Raw genomic sequence first — 27869 nt, 5'->3', positions numbered from 1 at the left:
CCGAGACACCCACTCTGAGCCATTCGGGAGTCTCAAAGCAAGGTGAAGTTTGTAGAGGGGCAGTTGAGAATTTGCACAAGAAATTCTGAGCACCTTATCTCCACTGCACTCGGGTGAGTATAACCTGATGCTTTAAGGAAGAGATTCAAGTATGGTTTGTGCGGCTGTGGACTGAATTAATATTAGAAACCTGTTTAAATCAAGTACCATGTGTTCCTACCCCAGTGTGTGGAACACGAAGTAAGACACTGAGGACCCCGATCTCCCAGACTCACAGGCTCTCATCTCTCCAGTATGATTCCCAAGCTAGTGAAGCTGAGTCCTAGCAGCAGCCGCAGCACAGGCCCTGGGCTTGCTTCATTAGAAGGGAGCTGGAGCTGATGGCTCAGTGCTCTGGGCAGAGGGTGTGTGGTCAGCTCACCGCTCTCTGCTTCAGTCATATCAGGGTCAAAGTTAGCTTGCCTTTCGACAGCTATACTGGCACGCAGAAAAGTAACGCAGAACTTAAGCTTCAACTTTTCTGTCTCCAGAGTGCTTTCTTTTTGGAGCTTAGAATAGAAACCCTTTGCTCCCTAGATTTCTCAGGCACTGATTTTCTTATCCTTAGTGGTCAACTCCAAAATCCTCTTCTCCATCTCTCCCCCTCAAAAAAGGATATGGGAAAGGAAGAGGGGAGAAATATCCGGCCCTTGCCCCTAGTTCTGTATTGCCCAGCAAGGGCTGCCAAGCCTTGGGCACTGTTTAGAGCACTCAGTGGGAGGGGCAATGATGATCACCTTGGACCCACAGCTGTCACTCAAAGGGAGGGGCAATGATGATCACCTTGGACCCACAGCTGTCAATCAAAGGGCTGTAATATATATGTAAACTCTCCTCCCTGCACACCCAGACCACTTGTTAAGTTAACGTGATCAATTCACCAGAGTTGAGAAGACATTGAGGGGACGACAGCAGTAGCCTCTCATACCAGGCCCAGAGAGGCCTTCCCTGGGAGAGAGATACCCTAAAAACAAAATGCTCAACATTAGACAGGTATCTGACCTAGAATGAGCATTTAGTCTGGACATCAAATCGTGCCTTCAAGGCACTGGATTTATTGAAAAATTACACACATATTAAAACATCTTTATATACATGTTCTCCGTTACAAGATTACAAATATACAAATGCAAATTCCATCAAAGTCAGCATCTTGTATATTAGAAACAATTGTAGAAAACCTATATCCTAATTCCATCAGTTAAACTGGTATTCCTCAACTGCCAGTTAAAAAAAACTGGCACAGCTCACCCAGCTTCCCAAGTCCAGCTCATGACAGTGAAACCTCAGTGTTTGCATGGGACGTTTTTCCAAGGAAGCAGTGACATTTGGTTCCGAGGGGGGGGGGGAAATATCTGTTTAAAATTCTGAGAGCCTCATGGTGGTTCGGAGAAAACTGGGACTGGTGGCAATCCTCTTAACAACATTTTGATGAAACTCCATGATGGTCTTCTCTCAAAATAAGTAATGAAGTTATTAAATTGTCCTCTGACTGGTCTGAGCAATGTACTCAACCCAGTTGAATGCAATAAATAATGATTTTATATATAATTCTTCGGTCAGAATGAGACGGAAGGTCCTTGAGCAACAGTGTTTCAAATCGAAAATTTAGGCCCTAGAAGAGAGGTCTCTGCTCCACAGAATATCTAACGTGGATGGCCACTGGGTGTAACCTTCTAGCTTCATCCTCATGCTCCAGAAAATCTGCTCATTCTGACTTGGGTACCAGTCCTTATTTGAGTTCTTATTATAAAGGAAGCAAAGGTTAACTGGAAATTTGAGACTGCCTTGGAAAGAGCCAAGAAGGAAAATGGAAGGGGCAGGACTTATAAAATAGCCCATCTGTTGATTCTTAGGTCCTCTAAGAAGTCTCTCTTTCACTGAGTCCTGGTCACCATCCTGCACATTGTAGGGGTGTGAAGGCATCATCTCAGTTTCAATATTCACTGCTTTCTGTAATTTTCTGTCCTGTCACATTTTTTTCTTCCTCCAACTACCCCTTTCACCAAAAGGAATCAATCCAGGAAGTTGCTAGGGTAAAATGTTAAATATTTAATGGAGGACACCCAGGTATCCCATAAGTGGGTGTTGTAAACACTACAGAATTGTTAGTGGCCAACCCAAGAAGTAATACTAGGAAAGAGATGTCCAGAGCCACACGGTGGAAAGAACTGGAATCTCTGTTCTCAGTCTTAATGCACTGATTGTGAAGGAAGTGGGGACCATCCACGTAAGCATCAATTCCAACCTTCAGTGCCAGATACTTCTCAGTGGAGTCCCAACAGCGGTGCTGGCGCCCTCGTAGTGTCAGCTTTCCAAGTAACGGAAGATGCTTTGCTTCGATTCTGAAGTACTATCATCTGTTTTGAGGCGCTTAGGTGAAGTGGATGTCATTAAAGACGGACCCCTTCTCCGTACCTACAGAGCAGAGAAAGAGACAAGAATCAATTCAAGACCTTCGTACAAGCTGTGGTTCACTCACACTTAGCTTCAGTTAGCTCTTAAGCAGCTCACAGTTCAATCACGGATAATTAGGAAAAAAGAAGTTGAAAATTTCCAGGCAAGTTTCACAGCTGATTATACTTACTGGGGGGTAGCAATCCCCTCGTACCTTATTGGGTATGCAAGATTAACACTACAGCATACCAGAAATACATATATATTTTCAATTCAATTCACTCATTCATTCACTCTGCTTTGGAGAGTCACCAAATCAGTTCTCCAATTCCCTACCCGAGGTTTAGATGGTTCCTTTGCTGCCTCAGCCTTGACAGGAGAAAGTGTATGGAAGACAAAGTTTCTTGAATTTCGGGGAGCACTGGGGTTGAGGTCAGAGAGGGCAGCCAGTTTCTGAAGCACAGCCTTGGGCTGGTTGAGCAGTGAGCCGGTCTTCAGCTGAGGAAAGAGTCATCTGGTATCAAATTCCAAGCACCAAGAAAGGGGAAGCCAGCTCCTCCCTGCGCCTGCCAGGCTTGGAGGGGACACATCCCCACCCTGCTCAAGCAGAAAAGAAATAGCAGGTTCCTTTGACACCTACTTCCACTTCCTGCAACCACCTCCCTCCTCTATGACAGAGCATTCCCCTAACCTGACTGAGGCCTTTGTAACATTGCAAATCATGACTTCAGGTGATCAAGGTCCCCAACCAACCTGGTTGTCACTTCCCGGTTTGATGGCTTCAAAAGGATTTCTGAATAAAGACTTTGATTCTTGAATAACCACAGTGTGACTGACTGAAAAGACAAGACAGAGAGGCTTGCTCTGGGCAAAACTGGGTAGAATTACTTTTAAATCTAAACAAACTAACAGGCCCTTAACTAAACTAATAAACTGAGGCCACAGGAACTCTGATTATTTTATAATCATGATTTGAAAGTACAGTAAGTGGTTAAGACAGACAATTCAGCTAAACTTATTGTCTAATTAATAGTAATAAGAAAAAACAACAGTGGTAAGATAAATTCCAGTTCTAACACTTAGGTATATAATCCTGGGCGATTAAACGAAGAAGGCAGAATTCACTCCTCTGAGCCACCTTACAGGGCTTCCCAGGTGGCGCTAATGGTAAAGAACCTGCCTGCCAATGCAGGAGATGTAAGGTTTTGATCCCTGCGTTGGGAAGATCCTCTGGAGGAGGGCATGGGAACCCACTCCAGTATTCTTGACTGGAGAATCCCATGGACAGAGGAGCCTGGTGGACTATAGTCCATGGGGTCACAAAGAGTCAGACATGACTAAAGCAACTTAGCATGCACACATGCACAAGCTGCCTTAGAACATAAGGCAAAACCCGGTATACACACTCTCCACTACAATATCTACTGTCCAACAGAACTGGATTAAAAGAATATTGTCTCTCCCCATCCGAGGGGCCCCTTTAAGATAATATTAGACACAGGTCCGTGACTAAGCTGCAACAGTCGCTGAAGGCTGGAGTCACCTCCAAGGCTCCAGCACGAACAATCTGGGGGGACAGCCCCTGTGTGAAGGGCTAAGAGCTCACCATTCTTCTGCAGAGCTTTGGCTGTAACCTTCTTGGCCAGCATCATAAACTGACTGTCTTCCCCAATCTCTTCTTCATCTTCAGCTGCAATTTTCCCCTGCTGTGCCTGAGAATAAAAATCAGACAAAAAAAAAAAAAAAAAAAAAAAAAAAATCAGACAGCATTAACAGAAGCCCACGGTTCCCCCAAAGACCCAAAGAATTAGCATAGCCTGGAAGCTAGAGTACTTGGGATAGCATTAGTTTTCCTTTTTGCTACCTCTGTTGCTTCAGACCGAAAAAAAAAGTATTTTGGACAAAAACATGAATAGAACTGCCCATGGTAACCTTTTCAAAGCACAAAAGAAAATTCAAGGATTAAAAGGGACAGCAATACACTGCCCAAGGCTTTGACAACTATCATGACAAGCTGGGTGACTGAGGTGACCCTCAGAACTAGGGATGGAATAGGCGAATCTCTTGCAGGCTTCCTACATGGTCCCGAAGCCACTGCTCTCGTTCAATTCGCTCCTTTCTCCATCTGGCTTCCGTCTCGTCAAGCTGTTCTTCAATCTGATCATCATCAGAGTCTCTGTGGAACAAGTCCATCTGGGAAGCATCATCTAAAGCAAAGAGTTAAGGCTATTAGCATTCTGCAATCCCCACAAGAGAGGGTGTCTTGACAGACACTTGTGAGCCCTGTTCATTTACAATATACTGACACAAGCTTTTCCCATCCACTAATGGAATATAAAGGTCAAGGCCAGGTCCTCCACAACTGTCTGCTATAGTTTGAACTCTTCTTGCCGGCTTAAGCTGGACAAACATGGACCTTGTACCATTTGCTTCTAAAGGCAATGATCAAGATACCTATGTTTTTCCATCGGAATCTCCTCATTCGTCCAGGACCATCGCTGTGCAGGTCCCCATCAGCAAGGTACCTTTCTTGGTACAAACGTAGCTGGCGTTTATCATCATCTAACATTGTTTTCCTATGATGGGAGAAATAGGTTGTTCAAAACCAGGACCACTCTGGCTGGTTATAGGGCCTGCCTTAAGATGCACCCCACTGCTCAGAAGGGCTTGTCGGGATACTGACATGTGTATTTTCTTGACTTGACGCTGTAGTTCCTCATCAGAAGGAAGTACTTCGTCAATAACATCCTCTTCATATTCATCAAGCTCTTCCCCATCATACTCATCTTCACTTCCCACGTCACTCCCTGACACCTCTGCCTCATCCTCCAGGTATTTCTTCAATCTCCTAGAAAACAATATTGAAAATTGGAAAATACAACAATAAATATACGCACAGTAATGAAAAAAGCAGAACACACAGCCATCTCTAATAACAAGCATAAAAATTAATAATAATAATACATTTTTCTAATACTTAAAAGCCTGTGCCAATCCATTATCTCAGGAAGTGGTATTATCATTGTTCCCTTTGATTTACAGTTGAAGGAACTGAAACTCAGAGAGCAAACAACTTACTGATGCCACGCAGCTGGGAGGCAGCAGAGTCTGGATTCAACCTAGGCTGGTGACTCTGAAGCCAAAACTCTCCACCTCCCCTGTATATCTGAGACATACCTGCCAGAAGGTCCATACTATTTTGTTTTGTATTTAAGCTTACCAGCTTCAGGAGATAGACTAGAGATAGCATGGTATGGAAAGGTAACAGACTGGGGTCTTCCTACAGCCTGCCAAATCTTGACCCACAAGGTACAGGTATGAATGAGGCTCATTTGTTGCTGTTTAGTCACTCAGCCGTGTCCAACTCTTTGTGACCCCATGGACTGCACTGCACCAGGCTTCCCTGTTCTTTACTGTCTCCGGGGGATTGCTCAGACTCATGTCCACTGAGTCAGTGATGTCATCCAACCATCTCATCCTCAGTCACCCCCTCCTCTTCTTGCCCTCAATCTTTTCCAGCATCATGGTCTTTTCCAAAGAGTCAGCTGCTCACATCAGGTGGCCAAAGTATTAGAGCTTCAGCTTTAGCATCAGTCCTTCCAGTGAATATTCGGGCTCAGTTAGTGGTAATCAAAACCACTACAAGTTAGTTTTTCTGACTTCAGGTCATACTGAAAACAAATCTGCTGTCACCCTGAGTTCAAATCGCTGTTATCTATGGTCAAGAATGGCAGAATCTTGATGGCTTTCTGAAAGGTGATTTTTATCAAAGACTTGCATTATTATTTTAAAGCTGAGTTCCTCTAAATCCTAGGGTTCCTGAGGAATTCCTTCAGGGGCCAAAGGCCACCAAGCTCCTCAATCGTCCCATCTAACCCTCTTTGAGCAGCTCAACTTTTAGCTGCCATTCTTTATAAGACTTCATTTGAACAAAGGACACTACAGTTAAATAAGGTTTAAGAACCACTGCCTTAGAAAAAAATCTATAGATGACCCAAAGCTGTATGAGATGGTTAATTTGACAGGTGACAAATTAGAATCCAAAACTGATCTCAACAGAATGGAATGATGGGCTAAACACAACAAAATAAATCTAATAAGGATCAATATGATGTCCTATATTTGAAATCTAAAAGTCATCCACATACAATAAAATGTGAAATACCTACTAAAATGGTTTTTATACAATTTTCAATATCATGGAAAAATATTTACAGATACAGTAAGTGGGGGAAAAAGCAAGATGCAAAACTGTATATATAAAAAAATTTTACAGCTCTCAACCATATGAAAATATATGCCTGACAAAGGTTATCAGGCAATAATAACCACTACCACCACTTTCACAAATATTCTGAATGGTGGACATGAATGACTTATCTATATCTTTCTGTATTCTTTTAAATATTCTAAAATAACTGGCTTACTTTCATAATCAAAACAACAAAATATTTTTAAAAAATTAATGGGGGGTCATTTGCCTGAAACTAGGATGAGGAAGACCTGGAATGTTGGTAATTCAAAGGAAAAAAGACATGTGGAATTTTAATCATCTACTAGATCCTCAGGCCTTCCAGTGACTCAGCTCCTGTGCTCGTTGGTTACAAGTAGTAGGCAACCAGAGCAAGGGATGTGGCCGCACCACCACACAGGGCGGTAGTCAGACCACACCTGAAGATAAAGAGAGAATCCACACATGCGAAGAGTCTGGAAGCAACGTCACGTGAGAAACAGCTGAACAACTAGGGATGTTTAGTACAGAAATCACTTGAAGAGGATGTGACTATCTTTGAATACTCAAAAGATATCATGTAAATGGATGTTATTCAATCTGTGTTAACCACAAAAAGCAAAAATAGAACCAGTAAATGTAGGTAAAATGGTGGTGGCAAGCTACAGCTCAACTGTCAGGAGAACTTTCTTGCAACGGAAGGAAGGGATGTAACACCTACATTTGCCTTTTTGACTTCTCTGATTGCTGCAGGAGGTCTTCCTCATCATCATCTTCATGGTCTTCCAGTGTCAGGTCCTCCTTGTCAGAATCACTGTGTTCATCCTGCAAAATTATACAGTGTCACATGCAAAGTTACACAGAATAAAATGTGTCCTCAGCTAAGACAGGATTCAGAAACTTCTGCCCAAATATTTCATTCTAGGAAATTGCTTCTGATAACATGCCAAACAGACTTCTCAAGAATTCAAACTACAAAACAAACAAAAATCCCCAGCAGCTATACATGGAGTTCAGTTATGATCACTTTGTTCCCTTTAAACTCACCTCATCACTATCAAACTCCTTATCATTTGGGACAAGCCGAAAGTCTCCAAATTCCTCCTCTTCACCTTCTTCTTCCCTAAGATGCAAATCAACAAATCCATAAACATGTTGTTGAAAGCCAACTATAAGGAGTCAGCCAACTTAGGGACTGAAAATATCTTACAGCCCTAACAATCTCTTCAAGAAACAGGAAACAAGATATCTTGCCTTTCAAAAAAAAATATTTTTTAAAAATTGTGATAAAATACATACAACACAAACTTTACAATCTTAACCATTTTAAGTGTACAGTTCATTAGTGTTAAGTACATTTACTTAACACTAACACAAATAAGTGTTATCCAACCAACCTCTAGAATGCTTTTCCTCTTAAAAAGCTAAAACTCTATACCCTTTCAATACCAACCTCCTATTCTTACTGCCCCACAGCCCCTGGCAGCCACCTCCCTACTTCCTGTCCCTATGAATCTGACTACACTAAGTACCTCATATAAATGGAATCATACAGTATTTGCATATTTGTGAATGGCTCATTTCACTTAGCATAATCTCCTCACAGTTCCTCCATGTTTTAGCATGTATCAGAATCTGCTTCCCTTTTAAAGGGTAATATTCCACTATGTATGCATTCACTTGGGATGCTTCCACCTTTTGACTATTATGAATAATGCTGCTATGAACATGGGTGTACAAATATCTACTAAGAAACTGTGTTCTCAGTTCTTTTGTGTATATACCCAAAAGTGGAATAACGGCTGGCAGTGAGGAATTATTCAAAAAATGGGGTTTTGATTTGTATTTCCTTAATTATTGGTGACGTTGAGAACATCCATGTGCTTTTTCTTGCCTTTTTTACCCTGTTCCCTATCAACTAAATGAAAGCATTATAATGAATAATTTCTGCACTATGCAAATATGAGGCTCAAGCCCACTGCAAGACTCTCAGACAGGATATAAAGCCCCTGAGATGACCATTTATTGCTAAGTCCAGAGAAGCTACCCCTGTACTTTATCAGAGGATGGAACTTGCCAAATTCCCTCAGATCACCGAGACTCACCGGTCCGTTGGGAAAGAGCCTGAGCAAAGAGCGAGTGCTTCTTCCATTGGATCACCCAGGCTACTCTCCTTCTCCTGCTTATTTAACTCTGATGGATCCAGAGTAGAGACATCTATATCACAACAAAGAAAAAGATTTGTCACCAAGAACTGACAGCTTTATCCTCTTTCCCCAGCCATCTGAAGACATGCCAGCTCAACATAGTTCTAAGGTAAGCTTGCCAAAAAGAGCTCACCATCCATTCATTCAACAAATCCTTATTTAGTGCTTACTATGTGCCAGGCACCAGGGAGACAGCAGTGAATAAAACAAAGATCCCAGCTCCCAAAGAGTTTACATTCTAGCAGGTGTGTAAGGAGGAGAAAGGGGTACGCAGGTGGAAGTAATAACTTGGCATTTATATGAAATTTACTAAGCAGCAGACACCGCTCTAAGCTTTGCACATATTCCGGCCATAAATGACAAGTCATATGGCGAAAGCTAAAGCAATATTAAGGTGATACTTCACCATCTTAAAAAAGTAAGAGCGCTAAATGTCAGGAGCTAAGCAGTGAATTCAGCCTAGGCTCAAGAATCCACCATGGCTGTTTTCTGTGAACTTTTCACCTGAGACTAAAGGACTTCTTCACATGGACACTGATTTAAGATATTTGAGTGGGTGAGACTTGCTGCTCTGTTGGATAATTACCCTGAGAAGTAAATTTTCCTGAACAAAGATCCAGAAGTTCCTCCATGTTCTCTTTCTTGTCACTCTTCCCAGGCAGAGGCTTTTCAGCCTGAGATGCAAATTTTCCAGTACACAAATCCAACAGTTCATCCATGTTGGCATCCATGGCATTCTCATCCATACTGGCCAATGGCAACCGAGGCTTCAAATCTTGGTACTGATTCCTGTGGTTTCTAACATTTAAGAACCTACAAGCCCAATGAAGAGTGTAAGAAATGCTCCATGGAAAAAAAGTAGTGGGGGAAACGCCTCAACTCATTTCCAATAGCAAAGTTAGAAGCTGAATTCTGAACCAGAAGACACGAATGTCAGACTTTAGGTTGTGATAACCTTAAGAGGGAGGGGGATGTTTATGAAAGAATAAAGGCTATTTAGAAGACAAAGGGTAGAGGCTAATTTGGGGCTTCAGATGGTGCTACAGTTGGGCCTGGTGTTATGGCCATATAATGTGCCACAGACGTGTCAATTCTCGATGCCACCCAAAAGTCCTAGCATAGTGGGATGAAGGTGAAAGTGTGAGTCACTCGGTCGTGTCCAGCTCTTTGCAATGCCACGGACTGGGGCCCACCAGGCTCCTCTGTCCATGGAATTCTCCAGGCAAGAAAACTGGAGCGGGTTGCCGTTTCCTTCTCCAGAGGATCTTCCCAACCTAGGGGTCAAACCCAGGTCTCCCACATTGCAGGCAGATTCTTTACCATTTGAGCCCCCAGGGATACGGATACAGGGCAGTTTGATGACCTTGTAAGACTTATGCAGGTCTAATAAGGTAGAAATTGAAGGATCAGAACACTAGCAAGGCTATTTACTTTTTATTTTCTAGATAGACTTTGTTCAAACTTGTAGAATGTAATACTAATGGTCTGCACACCTCTCTTTCTCAGAAGAGAAAGCACAGATGGAGTGACAGAAGCTCGCTTTATTTTTAAACAAAATTAAGCAGTACCCAGCACCATCCCACCCACAGAAACATAAAACTACCTACCCATCTGCATCCAACAGTTGGCTCTGGGTGTCATCTTCTAAGCAGAACTGGAAGTCTCCTGCTCCTAGGAAAAGTGTCTTAGGTTCTGGGGAGGCGTTATACAGATCTTGGGAATCCTCTATGGGAAGTGAAGGCTCAGACAGCTTTCCTGAACTCTGGCACCAAAACAAAACCAAACAAAAACAAAACATTTTACAAATGTCATTCAATGTCATGACAACAACAGAAGCTGCTATTTGTAAAATTTAATCTATTCTCAGGCAATTGCAGTTGGGGAGGACAATGCATAGCCAAGGGAAGCATAAAAAAAAAAAATCCTCAAGAAAGAAAGAACCCTGGATGAGGCTTGTTTTTAATACACAAAGGGGGTGGACTTTTTAAACTGAACATACATAACGTGGTGGGAGTTTTTGGCATGGACACACTTTATTTAGCAATGTGGGAAGCAAAAGGGGGAGGAGATTAGAAAACCATTACCATCTCACCTTAGAGGCTGAACTGACCAAACTGGCTCGAAATAGCCCTGGGGAAGGAGATCTGAATCCTCCTGCTGTAGGGAAAAGACTGGTCCCACGGCCTGTTTGTCTGTTACAAGGCTGATAGGATGGAAGTGTGGAGCCTATCAGCTCAAAGCTGCTATTGTGGCTGCTCTCCTTTGTCAGTAATGAGCATGAATCATCTTCATCTAAAGAAAGACAACTTTTAAGTGCATGATTCCCAGAAATAAGTCAGATTTGTTTAGGAAAAGAGTTGAGAATGAAACTGTCTGGTAAGATCCACTGGTAAACCTCTCAAGTCACATGTTCCAAAACATTACACTAAAGATCAATAATGGTATAAGATAGCATCATACAATCAGGGTTTATCACTCTGAACTAAGTGACACCTCAAAGTTCCTGTCTTTCTCTCACCTTCCCTAATGCCTATGATTACCCTTTCCATTATCTAATCACTTATATATCTTCCTCTGATCTACATGATAGAAATGTTTCATGTTTCACTCAATCAACACATATTCACTAATGACCTATTAAATGCTCAGGGTCAACTGTAAAGAAACTGCACGTAAGATTTCAAAAACTGGACCAAGAAAAACATTGGGGATTTTTTGTTTGTTTCTTGGCTGCACCATGCAACTTGTGAGAGCTTAGTTCCCCAACCAGGAAATGAACCTGGACCATCAACAGTGAAAGCATGGAGTCCTAACCACTGGACCACGAGGGGATTCCCAAGAAAAACATTATAGTTCATAAATTCCTATCACTCTCACAGGTAAGACTGGGAAAAGTTCACTAAGGTTCAGAAAAATAGAACCTTACAGAATTGTAGTCCTTAAATGTTAAAGCAGGAGGATCAGAGAAAAATCAAGTTTCAAGTTCTACATAAGAGTCACTACTTACCTAATTTGCTAGGTCTTTTGCCTGAGTTTTCATCTATTTCTGATTTTTCTTCACTAGGAGAGTAACTACAAAATAAGTAGGTAAATTGAATATCTGTTTCTACTTCTTCCAAGAGGGGCAAATTCCCTGGTATTTACCAGGGAATCTTATCTTTCCTTAGAGAGAATTACTTACCCCATCTTGGAAGAGCTGTCCTTGAATAGAAGGAAGGTAGAATCAGATGAGAGAGGCTTGGGAACAGAGAGGCCAACTGACTTGCCAATTTCACCACTGCCATCATCATTGTTTTCTTTATCTATTTCTTTCTCATTGTTGGTTTCTATCTCTTCACCACCGAGAAGGAATTCTGCAGTCTTTACCAATCACGCCACCCAAAAACAAAATAGTACAAGTCAAAAATTTTTAAAGCAAACATACTAGCCTGAAATATGGCTGCTTAGTTACAAGTCACATCTTAAATCTGAAAAGGTAAACCTGAAGGAAGCTCAGTCCAACCATCATCATTAACACAATTTATTAGTTGTAGACCCTTCTAGAGCTCTTTTATACTTTGTTACTTTACCTTTTACCCTTTCAAAACTGCGACAAAACTCTGAAGGAACTGGATTATCATTTAATTGAGTCAGTGAGTGCATGATTAGCCTGAGATTGGAGGACAACTCCTGGCTTCCAACCACAGACTGTGACACCCTGCTCAATTCAGCCATGGCTTTCCTCTTCCCTTACCCAGGGTTAAACATTAACCAGTCTTTCAAATGACTCCACTGTTCAAACAAGGACACTTTTCTTTCTCCTAATACCAAATATTCTATCATCACCTGTCTTCTCTAGGTGGAAAACAATACCTTAGAACAAGGGCAAGAGGCCCATCTACAAATACTTCTTCAACAATTAACTTGGGAAGGTCCTGGCCTGAGAATTTATTCCAGACCTCAACCCGGCCAAGGCTAAAAGTGCTTTTTTTTTCTAAATAGAGAAATCTAAATAAACAACAAAGATAAAAGTCTTTAATAGAAAGCCATTTCGATATCAGCATTATAGTGCAATATGTAAACCAACAGGCAGAAGCCAGGGCATGACTGTGAACTGCAGGTGTTCCATGGGGCTGAAAGAACTGAATGCACTAAGATTTAGTACACATGAGCTACCTTCATCTCTGACCCTGAAATCTCTTCTACAGTCGAACGTGCTCATCATCCTCTTACTCAGATCTGATTTTCTCTTTCCCTTACTCATCCTGACCTAGTAACAAAACCACATAATTGCCAGCAACCTCCTCATTGCTTTCTTCTTCATCTTCCTCCTCTTTCTCCTCTTCTTCCTCTAAGGCTTCCTCTCCCTCCTCTTCTCCATCTTCCTCGGACTCATCTGTCATTTCTTCCTCCTCCTCCTCCTCCTCCTCCTCCTCAAATCCATCCTCATTATCTAACTTGAGTAATGCTTGACGTTTTTGACGCTCCTCCAACCTTCGGAGTTTCATTGCTTCTTGAAGTTTAGCTTTCAGCACTTGAAGCTTTTCCCCTGAACAAGAGTATGAAGAGATGCTTTAGATGCAATGACCGACTACACACAACAACACAAGTGTCCATTTTAGGCAATTCCAGAAGGGTTCTAGGCACATCACAAAAGGAAAATCAGAGACCTTCGTATTTTAGGGTTTTGTTATCTTAACAAATGGGAACTATTAGGAATTGAGTGCAGCTCAATAACTCTCATAATTATATTCTATACCTTGGGATATTAAGATTATAAAATTATTATTTAAAAAAGCAAAAGAAAAGAAAAGGAATGGGGGCAAGTGGACCTTCAAAATCTCTGGCTCAGAAGCCATGAAGGAAAATATTGATAACTGTACCCACATTGAAGAAAAAGAGAAACAACTCAAGAATAAATATGAGCAGAAGATATGAACTGGTATTAAAAATAATGCTTAACCTCACTTCTTACTAGCAATACAAATCAAAATAATGATACCATTTTTTATATATTTGGCAAACATTTGTTAAATCCATTATTAACAGGAAGAAACAGGAACTCTTACACACTGTCATTCAGAGTGAAAATTGGTGAAACTTATTTTGATGGACAATGTGTCTAGGACTCAGTGATTCCACTGTAAGGAATTTTGCATCGAGATTTACTAACATATATGTGATACTAGGATGCAATATTGTGTGAAATACTAAAACTGAAACAAACATGATGCCCCTTAACAGAAGTATCATTAAACAAATCATGTTATACCTGTACAATGGAATATCATGTCATGTTAAAAAAAAACCTCAAAAGCAATATGTATATCTGAACTCTTGAGTTAGATGGTCTAGATTAGACTACTAGTTCTCTTACTTACTAGTTATATAAATTTGAGCAAGCTGTTTAAATGCTTTGTGTATCAGTTTCCTCACATATAAAGTACGGACACTGATGTTATTTACTGTAAAGCACCTAGAGCAGTGTCTGGCAGAGAGGAAGTATTCAGTGTCTCTCGCACACACTCACACAATAGTATATGCATATGCATTTTCCTAGGACACACAAGAAATCATTAAGCTGCCTCTGGGAAAACTAATTTTTTTTAAATTTATCTTTTAATTGAAGGATAATTGCTTTACAGAATTTTGTTGTTTTCTGTCAAACATCAACATGAATCAACCATAGGTATACATATGTCCCCTCCCTAATTTTTCATTTTATACTTTTTCCTAAGTGTTTAATTTTTTTATATGTGATAAATTGCTCATATTTTCAAAGTGGGAGTGGGAACAACAGACCTGTCCCTAATACAGATTACAAAGCAGAATGCATGATGTATGATTGCATTATTATTTTGTTTTTCAAACAGACATGTACATGCATGCAAAAAGTTTAAAGGGACATACAACATGGTTACAGAAGATGTCTCTGACAGAAAAATATTTTCGTTTATTCCAGAAATTTTGTTTACTACAGAAATTTGTTGTTTATTCCATTTGTTTTCTACAATGGGTATCTTTTAAAACAATAAGACAAAAACTATTTTAAGAAATATAGTCATCTTACCCACCCCACACAACTAGGCCATATCCAATCTCTGGAGTCTCCGAGGAAAAAGATTCTATAACTTCTCACTATAGGGTCTTCAGCAGCCATAAAGACCAGTCACAGTACAAGAGTCAGGCACCCCACCCCACTCACGGCCAGTAAAAACATACAAATAAAACAACTCCATGAACTCAAATACCTGGTTTTGTGTGGCTTGCCCCATCCAGCTTCTCAGCTGCCAAAGTCACGGGTACCACGTCTGCCTTGAGCTCTTCCTTCCCGTCAGCGCCCACATCTTTCACTATGATGCTCACATTCACCTTCTGACCAGCCCTGGGTTTGGCTGCTGGATTAGCATGCTTCCAGAAACGCTGCTTCAGGGCTTCCAGCTCTAAACCAAGTACCAACCAGTAAGTTAGTTTGCCTTTTAGATTCCAGCTAAGAAGTACAAGCTAGGTTTTCTTAAGTTCAGCAAACTTGTAAGGAAAAAAAATACACAGAGACACCAAAAACTCCTTTGCTACCAACACCTGTGTCCAATTCATGTAACTTAACCCAAACTAATGGACTACTGCAACTGTTCTTCCTCAATATACTTTAAACTCATTTTAGGGTAGAAATTTACAACTGAAGTTTCTAAATATGTGCAATTCTTTTTAAAAAAGCATTAAGCTGGTAGAAAAATACCATACTGCTTAACTATGCAAGGGCTTAATTTGTCACAGATTTCAGTCTCTTTTTAAAATATTCCATATTTTGAACATCTGTTTATTAGCAATCCCTCTAAATACAAGCAAGGTCTATTTAAAAAATGGAAAAAGAGGAAATTCCCTGGTAATTCAGTGGTTAAGACTCTGAATTGTCATTGCTGAGGGCCCAGGTTCAATCCCTGGGGCGGAACTAAGATCCCAAAGCCATGTGGTGTGGCCAAAAAAAAAAAAAGGAAAATAATAATCAAAGCAATTAGTGATGTAAATTGGCGGCAGGGCTGGAAGTTTCTTCATGAAACTTTTAAATGAATATAATCTGTACAATGAGAAAGGAAATCCCATTGAGAGGTGATCCCTGGGCTTTGCTGCTGGCTCAGATGGTAAAGAATCTGACTGCAACATGGGAGCCCTAGGTTTGATCCCTGGGTTGGGAAGATTCCCCTGGGGAAGGGAATGGCTACCCGCTCCAATATTCTTGCCAGGAGAATTCCATGGACCGAGGAGCCTGGCGGGCTACAGTCCGTGTGGCTGTAAAGAGTCAGATATGACTGAGCGACTTTCACCACCCACCAACTTATATACAAATGGGAACGCACACAGGTAGTGTGAGTGCAGTGGTCCGACGGCAACATGGCCTTTCCCTTCTTCCCCACCGCTCTTGCTCAGAACTTCCTTTCCTTTCTCCCTCAGCCAGCTATCACCTGGTACCGTCCCCTACTCACCATATAACAAGCCAATCATACCATAATGGGATCTGTTATAAGAGAGCTGACAGTTATAAAGAGAAAAGAAAGGAAAAGAAGAACAGTTTCTTTGGGTTCGGGGATGCTGGCTATTCTCATACGCTATGCCTTCTCTTCCATAATAATATGTCCAGGATACTCCAAGTTTGGTTCTTTTTTCTAAAATTCACTCAACTCATACTTTGGTAGTTTTGTGGTTAGCATCCAGACGTGGTTTTTCCTTCCCTAAAGGGTCTTAGTAGAAAAAGAGAAGAACTGGAAAGAAACCTTTCTCAATCCGACTCCCTGACATTATTTATTGGGCTTCTCAAATGGCGCAGTGGAAAAGAATCCACCTGTAATGCAGGAGATGCGGGAGAAGTGGGTTCAATCCCTGGGTTGGGAAGATCCCCTGGATAAATGAAATGGCAACCCACTCCAGGACTCTTGCCTGGGAAATCCCATGGACAGAGGAGTCTGGTGGGCTACAGTTCGTGGGGTCACAAAGAGTCAGACATGACTTAGTGACAAAACAACAACATCATTTATTTAGTTGTAAAAATCCAACTCCAAAGGGATGGCATGTTTACACTGCAAACCAAAGAGTAGAGAGAGAAGCTATAAGTCTGCATCACATTTCTTATTAGTTCAGTAGGCTGGAAACAACAGGCAGTGGCAGTGGGAAGGCAACAGAAGTAGGAAGGTCATCACTGGTGCCAAGAGAATAAAAGAAATGGAAGAGGAGGATTACTCGGGACCTAAAAAAACAGTGAGGCAGGAGTAGCTTTCATTCCTCTGGAGAAAGCCAGGCCCCTCAAAACTCTTCATCCCCTAGCCCAGTGGAGCATCCACTTCCCTTGTCCATTACTACGTAACTCAATCACCACCCTCCTCATCACAGAACCCCTGTTCAAGCTCCTCCCCCTCCTTCAGTTTTGTTCCAGCGTTCATCTCCTCTTTAAGTGAAACATCTCCGCTCCAGCTCATGTCTCCACCTAAAAGCCCTGCATCCTCTGGCCTCTGGTCACCAACCACCTCACAATCTTCACCTCAGCTAACCAGAGCATCCTCCGCTTCCTCTTCTCTCTGCGTCTTTTGCAGGTCTGTCCCCTTCACCAAGAAAGCCCTCCCTCACCTCTCTGCCTCGTACCTCTACTCAGGCTTCAGGACTCAGCTCAGGTATCAACTCCTTCTAGAAGCTTCCCTGACTCCAGGTGAGGAACTCTTTCTCTAGACTCAAAGTACGCACAGCACTTAATATCCAATTTTCCTGCCTGTGACTCCTACTAGATTTTAAATTCCTTGAGAGCAGGGACTACATCTTACAAGCAACACCATACTAAGTCAAAGTTTACTGCATAAATGAATGAACGCTGACCGTAACTTCATATATATCAAGAAACAGAGTGATCTGGAAACCCGACATTCATGTCAAGTATTAGTTCTGAAGGAAAACATACCCTGAGTTAAAAGTAAGTGCCTATTATGAGCCAGGCATTGTGCTAGCTCCCTGTATAAGCCAATTGCAATGTTGGAAAAATTACCCAACTTCTCCAAACCTCATTTTCTTCATTTACAAAATAATACTTGGGGTTATGAGAATTAAGAAAGATAACTACTAAAAAAAAAAAAAAAACCATCAGTATCTAATACATTAGGTATGCAAAAAGGAGGTTTCTTCCCTTTCCTATTTCTCAGTCGGAGATGATAAAGAAAACTTCTATTCCCATATAACAAGATTTCATAGTGTCTAGTATAAGTACTCAAAAAAAGTTTCTTCCTCACCTGTTAGTCTGAGGCTATTTAGGTAACTTCTAGTCCCACACAACAAAACTTTCTCTCCCTGTTCTGGGCACCAGCTTATTCCCACGCTTCTTTGCTAATGGAGCTACGCTAGGTCTGTTACACAGCTCTTCCACCCCACCACCTGCTCTGGTCAAACGGACTTACACATCCTCCCAGTATGTACCACACAGAGCTCTTTCTGTCCCTCCCAAGAATGTCCTCTCCATTTCCAGAGTCTACCCACTCAATCAACAATGACTTAACTGATACTGTGGCTGACCTAGCACCTGCCAGCCATATGCTACTTAATGAAGCAGCATCTCGATGTAAATAATTTCACTAATAATAAAAAGAACAGCTACCATTTAAGTGTTTCTTTATGCTTTCCATCTGTATGTGTTATTAACATATCTTCACTATAGTGCTGCACTGTGAACCAAAAGTGTTATTTCATTTTTTTTTTAAAGTTGCCTTGGAGAGGTCAAATAGCATACTCAAGTTTAAACAGTGAGTAATGTAATCCAGATTCAAATTCTGATCTTGCTACCATGCCTAAGCTTTTAATTATCATATGCCTCGAAGTAGAGGAGGGAAACCCAATTTTACCTACAAATCAGGAAATCTACCCGAAGTGGGGAATACCTGAGTTCTTTTTTTTTATTTTTTGGTCACACCACGCAGCATATGGGATTTTAGTTCCCTGACTAGGAACAGAACCTGTGCTCCCTGCGGTGGAAGTGTGGAGTCTTAACCACTGGACCTCCAGGAAAGCCCCCTGGGCTCTCTTGAAGAATCCTTCATTCACTCCTTAATTCATTCAGTAAACATGGCTGCCTAACGTGCCATCACCTATGGAAGCACAGGGGATAGAGGAGGAACAAGCCAGAAGATCCTCACTGAAGTATGACAAGGAAGAAAGTGAACAAGTAATTACATCTGATTATTCCTCAAGCCTTCCTTTAACCACCTATTGTAAGAAACATCCCTTCTCTGAACTCCCATGCTTTATTCTAAATATTCCTTTCAGCAAAGAATACGTTACCTTTTTTCCCATGTTAAGTTTTTCCAATTATCAGTGACACATGTTCCTGATAGAAGATGCCACTTTCCTGTATTACAGCTATTTGCCTACTTCTTATCTCCCCTGCTAGACTCTAAGCAGCTTAGTTAGTTAGTTAAGTCGCTCAGTCGTGTCCAAGTGTAGGATAAATGTCAGATTTCTCAAGTATGCCTTACAGCATCTTGCATGAAGTGGGTAGTTTATTATTTGTTGAATGAGTGAAAAAAAAAGAAAGAAAAGAAATTCAGTTTTGCAGGCAATTTGCTGATGTTTCTGTGAAAAACTGAATTGAATAATGCTTTTATCAATGTCATACCACAAAACAACAGCAATGTACCCTCCTTTGTACATTAACTATCAACAGGTTTCCCTTTTAAACGAGGTTCAGAATGTTCTGATACCTTGCCAAATGTACCTAATGGTTTTTATCTATATCTGGTACATCAGTATTAAGACCACGTGTGGTTATGTGTTTCTCCTGTGTTCCCTGTCCTCCACAGTGGCAAATAATAGAAGCTGTCAGAACAAATCATTCTAGAGAAGCTCCCCACAATTCAAAGAATTACCTCTGTTGGTTTCAGGTTCTTCAAGTATCACAAAGGAATCTCTGTCAGCACCCAGCCGAGGTTTACCGAAAACATCTACTCCCAGTTGCTTAAGTCTATCCACAGTGAACCGCCTCGCTTTTTCAGGTGGCACCGCTGCTGTTGATTCATTTTGCTGGCTGGGCTCTTCCGCCTTCTCATCAGCTTCTTCTGTTTTTCTCAGGCCTTTTTCTTCCTCTAGGCCATGAGGTTCAGGTGCCCCAAGCCCTTCAGTCTGACACTCCTCACTGTCCTTGTTCCCCAGGACGCTGCATTCTTGCTGTGCCACCGAGACGTCCCCAGGTGAAGGTCTAGCATCACTTTGCTCCTGTTTCTCGGGAATTTCTAGCTCTTCACTTCCTGTCAAATCTTTACCGCAAGGCTCATGGGATTCAGTAGTGATCTGGGGTTCCTTTGAAACCGCAGGGAGTGCATCAATTTCCATCTCACATCCCGCACCTGTTGTGTGCGCAGAGTCTTTGCTGTGGTGGTCGCCACTCACCACAGTTGTATTTTCAGTATTTACGGTTTCTTTGCGATGGCTTGCCTGATACTTAGTGGACCTAGAGAAGAGAAAACAAGCTGGAGTTGAACATTCTCCTAAATGAAAAACATTCCCAACCCTTTGCACATAATGAATTGGTTAGTTTTAAGGGAGCGAGGAATCTGAACTCTCTACTCCCAGGTGTTTGCCTCAAAACTGAATGTTTATGAAAATTATAATCACAAGGAAAGAAGGTTCTTACTTCAGGAGCACCATGGCGTTTCCCTGGCAAGTGGGCCGGGGTTTACGTTTGAAGAACTCATGAACGGTTTTATTCTCGGGCATGTGATATGGAAGATTAAGTGCAGACTCTATAAAACGGAACAGAACAAGCAAATGCATATACTGTATAGTCTGAATGTTGCTTTACATTCAGTTAATTAAACAGTACAACCAAAGCCATCACCAGAAATAGAAAACAATCCTGCCTTTAACATAAAACAGGATCTAAGTACAAAAAAATTCCATAAAGACCAGTGGCTTTTAAAAACTAGCTGTGAAATCAACTGATCCAAGAAGTTTTTTAAAAATACAAATTCTTGAACCCCATTTCAAGTCTATTGAGTCAGAATTTCTGTGGGGCCTAAGAATTTATAAATTCGGTTTGTAAAAGGGATCCTGATGCAGCCAGACCATAGACAACCCTTTAAAAAACTCCATCCCGGGACTTCCCTGGTGATTCAGTGGTTAAAGCTCTGCACTGTTGAAGCAGGGGACTCGGGTTCGATTCCTGGTTGAGGAACTAAAATCCCATATGCTGCGAGGCCAAAACATTTTTTAAAAGTTTTAAACAAATTTTTAAAATGAAAAATTCCCTTCTTACCACCACTAGTTCTAGAACTTTTCTTAGTTTATATTAATGTTCCAGAGGCTTTAGAACCAAGGCCATTCATCAAGATCAATTCTAAACTTCAGTGTTTACCACATAGGTTTCTTTACCTCGAATAAGGCGCTGAGTCTCACTATGCAACTTTTTTAATGCTTCCTTACTTAATTTGGCTGCCTTTCTTTCCTTAAAGAAAACAAAAAGTGAGACTACATTAATGCTTTTGCCAAGAAAGACAGATAGATATCCTTTAAGAGTCTGCTCTCCCCAAGAAAAGAGAATAGAGAAGAAACAGTCATCTCTAGTAAACTCGATACAATATAAACTTCAAGAGCTCATTTATTTGCAAGTCTCTTAGAATTGATTCAACCTAATTCATATCTGTGTCCCTACTATGTACAAAGCAATATCCTGGGAATCAGAGAAATATAACAGACACAATAAAATTCCTGAGAAATCCACAATCTCCTGGCAAAAGAGCTCAGCATGACAACTATTAATATCCAGGGCTCTGCCTCACCTTCCTCATGGTGCCTTTTGACAACTCAGTTTCTTCTTCAAATGAATAGACCCCACTCTCCAAAGACAGTTCTTTTTTCTAAAAGAGAAGGTTGCAAATGGGTTGATAGAGACAAAAATTAAACCAACACAAGAGGATGTTGCTTATGCAAAAACTGTTTTTGCACTCCAACATCACATCATGCTACATTAATAATAAATCAATTAATTACTAAACACAAAATGTTAAGACACACAACATCCCATAATGCCTAGAAAATAAATTAGATGTCTCCAATGGAGCTTGGGCCCTCATTTCTTACACTTCTGTATTTCCCTAAGGAAGGACAATGACTCCCGGGGAGCTAAAAAGATAATCTTAGGAAGAACAATTATGCTTCCAAACACTCAGGACAAGGATGCTTTGACTGATGCTTCTCTTTCATAGCCTTCCTGAAACCCTATAGGTTCATTTCCCAGAGGCCATTAAATTATAAAATTTACATCTCTTCCCCCTTTTCACCTGTTTCTTATACAACATGAAGTATCTTATGGGACTTCCCTGGTGTCGTGGTGTTAAGAATCTGCCTGCCAACGCCGGTGACATGGGTTTGGTCCCTGGTCTGGGGCCACAGAGCAACCAACCCACGCACCACGACTACTGAGCTTGCGCTCCAGACCCCGCAGCAGCAATGACCAAGCCCTCAGGCCTAGAGCCCGTGCTCCGCAAGAGAAGCCAGCACAACGAGGGGCCCGGGCACCGCAGCTGGAGGAGCCCCCGGGCACCGCAATTAGAGAAAACGCACGCACAGCGATGGAGACCCGGCGCAGCCAAACTAAACAGACAAAATAAAGTACCTTACTTTTTGCCTCAAAAAGTAATGCAAATACTAGTTCGTGATAAATAAGGAGCTGGAGGAAAAGCAGACGTAAAGTCAAAGCAAAAACGTAAGAAGAGCGAAAGATGAAAAAAAGTAGGCAGCTGAAAAAGAAGGAAACAAAAGATAAGGTACATTTGAAAGAAGAATTTGCTGTTTCCAAGGCAGATTAACCTTTTAGGAAAAAGAGTTGCTTTTAGTTCTTGGAGGTTGTTTCTGCACTCAGAATATAGCTTTGAGTTGATCAGGACAGTGAAAATACTAGTTTCCAAACAAGTTAGCATGTCTGTCACTTGTACTGCATGGTTCCAAAATTAACAGCTGAAAAATTTCTGTCAATTGACATGTGTTTTTCTTCAGTTAAAAAAAAAATGGAGGTTCCATCAGTAAGCCAGAACACAACGCAAAGGTTGGAAGCCGTGGGTCAGCTCTCACTGCAATCATTTCTCACTTGCCTTGTGCTTCTTCACTTTCTTTTTCACAGCCGCCCTTATTGATTCTAATGACTCTTCATCTTCTAACGGAGAGTGATTTTCCTCCTCCAACCCAGTTTCAAAAAGGTCTTTATCCACAAGCAGACAGCCACTGTCATTAAATGGCTGTTTCACATCATCTTCCTGGATAACACATAAGGAAAAAACAAGATGCAATCATTTGAAATCCAGTATTTTACTACATCATACAGCAATTTGCATCAGGACAGAAAAGTCCACACTTCATGAGCAGACAAATATATGGCATCCTAAAACACTATCACTGGTTCCTTTGTCATCCTTTGAAATCCATGCTGTGATCTGATGCAATCGTCCAAAACTAACTTAATAAACAGTACCTTTGTTTTTGAAAAGTCAATTAACAGTTCATTAAGCAACTAGTTTATAAAATTTGAGGACAGTTCTTCTAGTTAGCAAACAAGACTTCTGATTGATGGATGTATGAAAATTCCTTCTATGGAAGCTAATTTTCATCAGATCAGAAATAGCAAAGAGTAACTCCGAATGCTCACAAAGAAAATCAGAAACCTATTTATTTAGAAATGTCCTCTTGTATGCAAAATGGAGAATGAGCCAACAAACAACAGATTTGAAATTACATACCTCACTGCAAAACAATCAACTCAAAGTTATATTCTGAGTGCAGAAACAACTTCTAAGAACTAAAAGCAACTCTTTTTTTCTAAAATGTTAATCTGCCCTGGAAACAGCAAATTATTCTTTCAAATGTACCTCATCTTTTGTTTCCTTCTTTTTCAGCTGCCTAATTTTTTCCATCTTTCGCTCTTCTTTCTCAAGTCTTCGCTTTGATTTTACTTTTGCTTTTCCTCCAATTCCTTGTCTACCACAAATGGGCTTTTTGGAAATCTTTCTGTCAGCTGTAAAGTCCACAGAGTTTTCAGACTGGAGACCCAGCTCTAAGCAAGGTGTCACTTTGGTTTCAGAATTCTCCTGACATAAAGACTCCTCAATGTCACTTTCATCACTGTCCGCCAGAGTTTTATAAATCCTTCTGACTTTTCCATTCTTTCCAGCATACAGGTTCTCTTTATCTTCCTCTTCAGCATCGTCATAGGCAGTTTCCTCTGGAGACACATCTGGGTCTTCTCTTTCAGAATCACTCTCTTGTAGTACCTTCCTGCTTTTCAATTTCCTGCTCACAAATATCTCTTCATCAGAATCTGGAGGAAACATAGTTTTTTTTTTAGAGGTCTACTGTCATTTGGCCTTCCTCCTACTCCCACCACTCCTCAAAAACATATCCAATTATCCAAGTGATATATCACCTTGTGAAATTATGTAACTAAGAACTAATTGTAGCAAAGCAAATCTAAAAATACATTTTGAAAAACATTTTCCCTGGAAAAATATCTCTTACTGAGAAATGTAATTATATATATTTACAAAGTGTAAAGCTGTTCTGATCCTTCTGGCAGGTGTTAAAAATCCTTTTATTACAGAATGAATGCATTTAACCAGGCAATGTGCTAGCTTTCAGATACTTTATACATTCAATAATATAATAGAAGTGGTTATGTTCAAGAGTACATGCACTATTATTTTGCTTTTATAATAAACAGAACAAACAACAAGGTGAGGCATTAATAATTTTAAAAATCAAGAGAATAATTTAATTAATCCAGTCCACTTACAACCCACACTCCCATATTCTATTCCTAAAAATAAAAGTAATAAAAAGTACTGACTGTTACAAACCTTGTTCACTCAAGGGCCCAATTGTTTCACAGCTGCCTTGTCCACTGTCTGAAGGACTGTCTGTTTCCTCTTGTGAAATGAGTTTTGAATCATTGATTTCTAGGTGAACCTAGAAAATGAGAATATACTTTGTATTAACCAGCAAGTGACAGAACACTCTAAGTACATAAAGATACATAAATCATCATGGGATCATCAGACTGAAAAAAGGGGAAAAAATCAATATAATGGTTTAACAAAAGGATGACATTAAAAATTACTGGCTAGAAAAAACAAACTAAAATGCATTGTTCATCTTTGAAGGATACTGCAGAGGCAACACTTTATTTTGAGTTATGGTAAATAAGAATCAAGCATTATTGTGTTTTTCTGTGTGAACTATTTCTCAGTGTATCCACATGACCTGTTAAGTATCATCAGACAGAGGCAATCCAGATATGGGAAGCTCTACAGGACAAACTATGTCATTTCTTTAACAATAAAATGCAAGAATAAAAAGAGGGAGGGGGACTTACAAAAAGAGTTAAGATATTTACACATACATACAAAGATACAGCAACACCTGCAATATGCAGGCTTTGTCTTAATGCTAATTCAAACAAACTGAAAGTATATGTAAGAGTCAAAGAAATCTGAACTCTGATCATTTAATATCAAGCAATAATTCTAAATTTTTTAGGTATGGTAATAATATTATAGTTATCTTTTTTGGAATGCACTTACCTTTTAGAGATGTATAATGACATATTTGTGGATGAAGTATGTGTGGAAATTTGCTGTCAAATAATCCAGTAAGGGGGGGAAGTACATGGGGATGTAAATGAAACAAGATTGGCACGACTTGATAACTGTAGAAGTTCGGTGATGGGTTCATTATAACAGCTTTTCTATGTTTGTTTATGTCTGAAATTCAGCCCCAAACTACCCCCTCCAATTTTTTAAGTCACAAGTGAAAAATTTAAGGAGAAGGGAGTTAGTTGGATGACTTGACTAGTTAGTGATCAAGCTAACCCTAGATGCCAGTTCCCCCACAACCTTGATGTTTGCAGGACTCTGAATCAACTTATTAATAAGGGGGAAAATACATCTGTAATGTAATGGGGCACAAGACCACACTCAAACGGTTTCTGAGACAACTATTAAGTTGATTTGAATGTTTAGTGCAAATATTAAAATAATAAAAAATAACACAAACAGAGGAATCATTGAGGATCATGATGTATGCTGTTGATTCTCCCAACAACTCAAAGCAGGAATACTACTTGTGGATATGGGAACTGAGTTTAGGTAACCACAAGGCTCACTGCAAGGTGATGCTCCTAATCACTCTATTCTAGGCAATCTGGAGCAGAACCAGCAATAATCAGGGCCAGGAACACAGTGAGGTTAGGAGGTCTCAAAACACTCAGTAATCAAAAGGATTTTTGTGCAAAATTAAAATTAAAAAATCAATGGGTAAATATGGCCCATGAGGTCAGCTGCATGCTTTTGTAAAGTTTTTTTTGGAACCCGGGCCAGGCTGAGAGTGAGGTGAGTAAGACAGTGTAGTGCAGATACAGGGTTAGATTGTGCCTTCATTTCAGTTTGATATCTTGTTCAAAAACAAATTATGGAATGTGTTTGCATTAATTTTTATTTTAAAACACTGCGTAAACTATTATCTTGAACAACAAAGTCCTACTGTATAGCACAGGGAACTCTGTTTAATATCCTGTGATAAACCATAGTGGGAAAGGATATGAAAAAGAACGTGTATGTAAGTGTAACTAAGTCACTCTGCTGTATTGTAGTAATTAACACAACATGGTAATTCAACTATACTTCAATAAAAAACGTTTAAAAAATTATCTTGATTACTGAGTATTTTAGCGCCCCGTTAAATTTTGCCCCAGACTGTCTCACTTCAGCCCCAGCTCCAAAAAAGAACACAGATTTGGAAAGATGCTTCTATGCCAGTTCCGAGAACGATCAGCCAGCCAGTCACCGCTCGGAAGGCTTTCAAGACTGGTACCTTCCCTTCTCGGGACCCAGGGAGATGACTTCAGAGGCCTCTTCCAGACCCAGTTTGGAACTCCCTAAGACTTCCGCCGTCCATTTACAGAGAATTATGCTGTCCCGACCTTCCCTGGTGGCTCAGACTGTAAAGCGTCTGCCTACAATGCGGGAAACCCGGGTTCATTCAATCCCTGGGTCGGGAAGATCTCCTGGAGAAGGAAATGGCAACCCATTCCAGTATCTTGCCTGGAAAATCCCACGGACGGAGGAGTCTGGTGGGCTACAGTCCATGGGGTCGCAAAGAGTTGGACACGACTGAGCGACTTCACTTTCCCTGTCCTTATGCTACCCCGACAGAGGAGCCTGGCGGGTTACGGTCCATGGGGTCGCAGAGTCGGACACGACTGAGCGACTAAGCATGCACAGCACACAGCACCCTAGCGGTCCGGTTCGGCTGGGTCCTTCCTCTTTGGAGGGCGCTGTTGGAGGAAGGGCTCCCGCCGCCGGAAACGCGCCAAAGGGGCGGGCGGAGCAGGCTGAGCTGGGGCTGGCGGCCGGCTGAGCGCGACGCAAAAACCGGGTACAACCCAGCCGAGGGACTGAGGCGAGAGGGACCCAGAGCCGGAGAGGACCGCTGGGTCCCCAGCGCGCGGAGCCCGCGGCTTTATCTCCGCGCGGGTAGAGAAGCCGAGGCGCCGCGGTGCGCGCCGGGAACTGTAGTCCTCCCGCCTCCCCGACCGGATCGGGCGGCTCGACCCCTGCTCCCCCACACCCCTCGGCGCCAGGCTCCCGCAGCTACGGATGGAGGCAAGGGCACGAACTCACCTCGGAAACTACTTCACCCGTCATGACCCCGACCTCCTCAGCGCGCCGCTCGAGATGAAACAGGTCCTCAGTTCCCTTACCCGTCAGGACGCAGCCGCTCCCGCCGTCTCCAGCCAGGCAGCGGCGTTCGAGCTTTCGCGCCCAGCCGGAGTGGAGGCCTCGCCCTCGATGATTTGCACCAATCCGGAGGAGGCTTTCTGCGTGAGACCACGCCCCCATGCTGTGTGACCAATCACGGAACGCCTTCGGCCAGCCCGTTGAATATAATTTGGGTGAGGTTGGCGGGTTGCGGCTCCTCTTGTCAATTCAGGCTGGGGGAGGCTGGAG

At 41.5% G+C, this 27869-nt stretch overlaps 1 protein-coding gene across 1 annotated transcript; it reads right to left on the bottom strand.

Annotated features, from left to right (window-relative positions):
- Window positions 1–1053: 1053 nt before the first annotated feature.
- On the bottom strand, window positions 1054–27667 carry CLSPN (claspin). The gene is made up of 25 exons (XM_065916638.1): window positions 27543–27667; window positions 24723–24831; window positions 23739–24187; window positions 22968–23129; window positions 21657–21734; window positions 21250–21322; window positions 20513–20621; window positions 19749–20329; window positions 15105–15296; window positions 13155–13402; window positions 12056–12234; window positions 11882–11946; window positions 10967–11166; window positions 10482–10636; window positions 9461–9687; window positions 8773–8884; window positions 7715–7790; window positions 7389–7492; window positions 5120–5284; window positions 4891–5012; window positions 4516–4643; window positions 4043–4148; window positions 3190–3272; window positions 2773–2934; window positions 1054–2457 (listed from the first exon to the last, which is right to left on the bottom strand). The coding sequence occupies exons 1-25, from the start codon at window positions 27564–27566 to the stop codon at window positions 2347–2349; spliced, it is 4020 nt and encodes a 1339-aa protein (XP_065772710.1). The 5' UTR covers window positions 27567–27667; the 3' UTR covers window positions 1054–2346.
- Window positions 27668–27869: the final 202 nt, after the last annotated feature.

The sequence above is a fragment of the Muntiacus reevesi genome, chromosome 1 (genome assembly GCF_963930625.1).
Source record: "Muntiacus reevesi chromosome 1, mMunRee1.1, whole genome shotgun sequence".
NCBI lineage: Eukaryota > Metazoa > Chordata > Mammalia > Artiodactyla > Cervidae > Muntiacus > Muntiacus reevesi.
The sequence above is the reverse complement of the archived record's forward strand: the minus strand, read 5'-3'. Positions and strand labels throughout refer to the sequence as shown.

Excerpts from the sequence above, each read along its gene's own strand:
- CLSPN (XM_065916638.1), bottom strand. The coding sequence starts at position 27,566 with ATGACGGGTGAAGTAGTTTCCGAG. Across the intron at positions 5,285-7,388 it reads GAGAAGTCAAAAAGGCAAAT|GAGATTGAAGAAATACCTGG; the intron begins GTAGGTGTTACA and ends ATTGTTTTCTAG. Across the intron at positions 4,149-4,515 it reads AGCAGTGGCTTCGGGACCAT|GCACAGCAGGGGAAAATTGC; the intron begins GTAGGAAGCCTG and ends TTTTATTCTCAG.